Genomic DNA, 3,516 nt, shown 5'->3' on the forward strand with positions numbered 1-3,516 from the left:
CCTGAGCATTCCTTATTGCCAAAAATAAAAATCTGGTATAAATAGCTCTTAGACTGAATGAAGGTGATATATTTATTTTAACACACTGTTTGGTCCTTTAAAAAAGTCTTAATGCCTACTCTTGGTTTTCTTTGTTTGGTTTTTTTTATTAACAGTTTGAAAGTGACTTTCAGATACTCTTTGGTGTAGGTCACAATGGAGAAGTAGAATTGAGAACAAATGGCACAGTGCTGGTTATTTTCTTAAAGCCACAAAATCAATATCATGAACTTCAAAGTGCTGAAATGCATCTAGCAAAGTGTTTATGAGAGAAAACTTACCATGAGAAATAGTAATTATTAATCTTCTGTTCTGCAATTGTCTCATCAACTGTTATTAAAGACAGATTTTCAAAAATCTCTTCAAGGTATTTCCTGATAACCTAATCATGACTGCTATGAATAATTTCTTTTTTCTACTTTTATTTTGGAAGGCCACATCTGTCCCAAATTTTTCCTACATGGGAGCACGGTTGTGTAACTATCTATCTCATCATCTAACCCTTAGTACACAAAGTGGGAGCTTTCGGCAGTTGTTACTTCAAAGGTCAGTATCGGTGTGTGTCATTTTCAATTTGTCACTTTCTCAGGTTGTCTTCCTTTTCTGTATGTAACTCTTAACATATTGAAACCAGAAATTTAGATGGAGGATTATTAAAGCATAGCTACCTAACACATATCTTTTTAATATGAAAATAGGATTCCAAGTTCTGGAGGCTCCTTTCAGTTGAGAATATTGTACTGCTACCAAGTTATAGGGTAAATTCCAAAAGTAGTCAACTTTAAATTTATACTAAATATGTACTGGTTTTGTCCTTTGACTTTTGCCAGGGCTTATTTCATTGCGTTTTTTTCTTTAATGACTTTTCTGTCTGGAGTTGCTGTGAAAATTGTGTTGGTTTGCTCACTGACTTTACACCTATGATGCATAAAATCATGAAGGATTAATTTCTTCCATTTTCAGTTACTACAGAATTTGGGGGGTTAAGGTTTAATAATGCTTAGACTTAGTTGACAAAAATGCAACATGTTTTAAATGGATGTGTTTCCTTTTAAATCTCACTTGAAAGAATAGTAGACTTTAATACTTCAGAAATCTTTAGAAGTTAGTCTTTTTCTTTAAAGACTTTTCCTAAGCTTCAGACTTGATTCTTACTTTTTCACTTAGTCCACCTATGTTTAGGAGTAAATGCATGATAAACTTTAAAATAATTACCTCACTGTGATGTTCTCTTAATCCTCGCTGTTTTCATTTCTATCTAAATTTTACTTCTGTCACTTAAAATGGTAGGATAAAGAATTTATCAAATAAATGTCAAGGCATCTAAGACAATGTGGGCAGCACCCTGAAAGGGGGAAAACATCTTTCAGAATTTTATTTCTGTTGATGTTTGTCTGCCCATGTTCAACTTCCTGGACCCATATTCTAATATATAAACTGTGTAACCAGCTTTTAATTTTTACATTTTTGCAATTTCCTCTATTTTGTTTTGCTTTCTCAGATCCCTCAGTGCTTACCTAGAAGAACAAAAATCTGCATACTTTGTGAAGACCTCACTTCCTTCACAAATCCAACTTCCTAGTATTCAGCATTTAATAGTTCTAATGCAGTGAATAAGTTCTTAGCATTCTATTAAAGAAGTAACATGTTGTATCTGTTGGGTTGTCTATAGATTATATGATTTTTGCTTTCATGTTTTCAGGTGCCAAACAGAATATGAAAACAGAGATGAAGCTGCCAGAGGAGATGAGACTGCTCAAAAACAATTTCATGCCTTTGTGTTGTTCTTAGCTGAACTTTACCTTAACCTAGAGGTAAGAAGAAAGTCATTCATATTCATGACTTTTTGGTGTGTTTAAGTAAACACTAAAATGGGATATCATTTGAGGTGTGAGGTTTTTTGAGTTTCTTTATTTAAAGGGAAAGGGGAAGAAAGTAAAATAACTTAAGAGCAGTTTAATTATAATGTGTGTCCAAGAAACAGAGAAACAAAAAAGGACAAGATCATCAGAAGAGAAATAAATAAAGAATAAAAAAACGGTGTAAGAATGCATTAAAAGAACCAGCCATAAACTACCTTTGGAATGAACGAGGAAAGAAAACTCTGACACTTCCATTTTTATTCAGAGAAGTAAAAAGGAAGCTTTCCAAAGGATTTGGGGAAGGGGAAGTTGCCCAGCTTGGAGTACAATTTATTTTTAAAGCATTTTTTTTAAATTTTTAAATATCTTAAGAATGCCTTCTAGAAGTAAGGTACTCTACAGCTGCAGAGAATGCACGAGGTAGGATGGGAAAAGAGGATGGGAATCTGAGAATTTGGGATGATGTAGATCACTTGCCAGGCATTTTCAGCTTTTCTTAGCAATTGATTAGCAAAGAAAAAAAATGCTGGGCAGGAATTGTTATGTAATATGTCAGAATTGCAAAGATACTACTCTATATTCTAGAAATAGTTATGGTATTTGACATTCATCATCCAAGAGAGAAAATATGACTACATGAATTTCTAAAACTAAAGTCTTTTCAATGTAGTTGAGTTTTGGGTTTTGAAAATATATTTTGCAGATTAAAGGAACAAAGGGACAGGTCACAAGAGCAGAAATTCTTCAAGAAGGCCTTCGGGAATTACTAAATGTGCTCTTCTCTAACCCTGTGGATAATAATTTGATGTGTGCAGTGAAACTGCTGAAGGTGAGACAGTAGTTTTAAAAGAAGAAAAAAAAAGTTGGTTTTTCATTTTTTTTAATATATCATCATAGTCCTGAATGGAGAGAGAAGCTCCAAGTATCTACAAACGTTGAAGTGTATCTGTAGCTAGACTGGGCTACCTCATTAAACATTGGATTCAAGCAATAGATGTCTCCTGTTGTCCTTTCCATTTAATATAGTGGTTTTTCACCTATTTGCTTCGCAGTATACTTCTTTTTAATTAAACCCTCTTAGAGTCGTTATCAAATGACCTAGGATCAATGCAGTAGAAAACTGGGAATGTGAAGCAAGTGCTCATTTTTATTTTTGCATTTTATTCCTTTGTATCATCAGACACCTTTCCAGGCATTTGTAGATCGTGTCATATTTATGCTGAGTAGATTAGGAACTGCTGTTCAGTTGGACCATAGTGGCAAAATGAATTTTTTTGTAGTTTAATTCTTATCTCCTGCTGTATAATTATTGGACAATGAATTAAGGACAGAAAAAGTTTTCATCCCTAGCAGTTCTAGACTGTCTGCTGCTAACACTCCCTCAGCAACAGCTTCAGTCTCACAGATTTGATGTATTAAAACTCAAGTTGGCTTGTTCAGATGATGTTTGGCTCCTCTTTCCACATCCCCAGGTGAAAATCTGTGGCATATCTGATTCTAGGTATGTTGACTGAAGTCTTTCTAAAACTTACTAGCTTTTTTTTTATTATCAGGTAAGCCTGTGGTATCATCTGCCAAAAAATGGTCTCTTTTTGCAATTAAAGCAATTAAAAAC

At 33.8% G+C, this 3,516-nt stretch overlaps 1 protein-coding gene across 2 annotated transcripts in view; it reads left to right on the top strand.

Moving 5' to 3' along the window:
• LOC102034259 (polyadenylate-binding protein-interacting protein 1-like) overlaps nt 1–3,516 on the top strand; it is a 19,970-nt gene that overhangs the window by 11,603 nt on the left and 4,851 nt on the right. For both annotated transcript variants that reach the window (XM_031065702.1, XM_005431386.3), the window contains exons 4-6: nt 473–585; nt 1,742–1,853; nt 2,605–2,730. In XM_031065702.1, coding sequence (XP_030921562.1) covers nt 473–585; nt 1,742–1,853; nt 2,605–2,730 — 351 coding nt within the window. The remainder of the gene's footprint in view (nt 1–472; nt 586–1,741; nt 1,854–2,604; nt 2,731–3,516) is intronic.

The sequence above is a fragment of the Geospiza fortis genome, unplaced genomic scaffold, assembly GCF_000277835.1.
Source record: "Geospiza fortis unplaced genomic scaffold, GeoFor_1.0 scaffold2081, whole genome shotgun sequence".
Lineage (NCBI taxonomy): Eukaryota > Metazoa > Chordata > Aves > Passeriformes > Thraupidae > Geospiza > Geospiza fortis.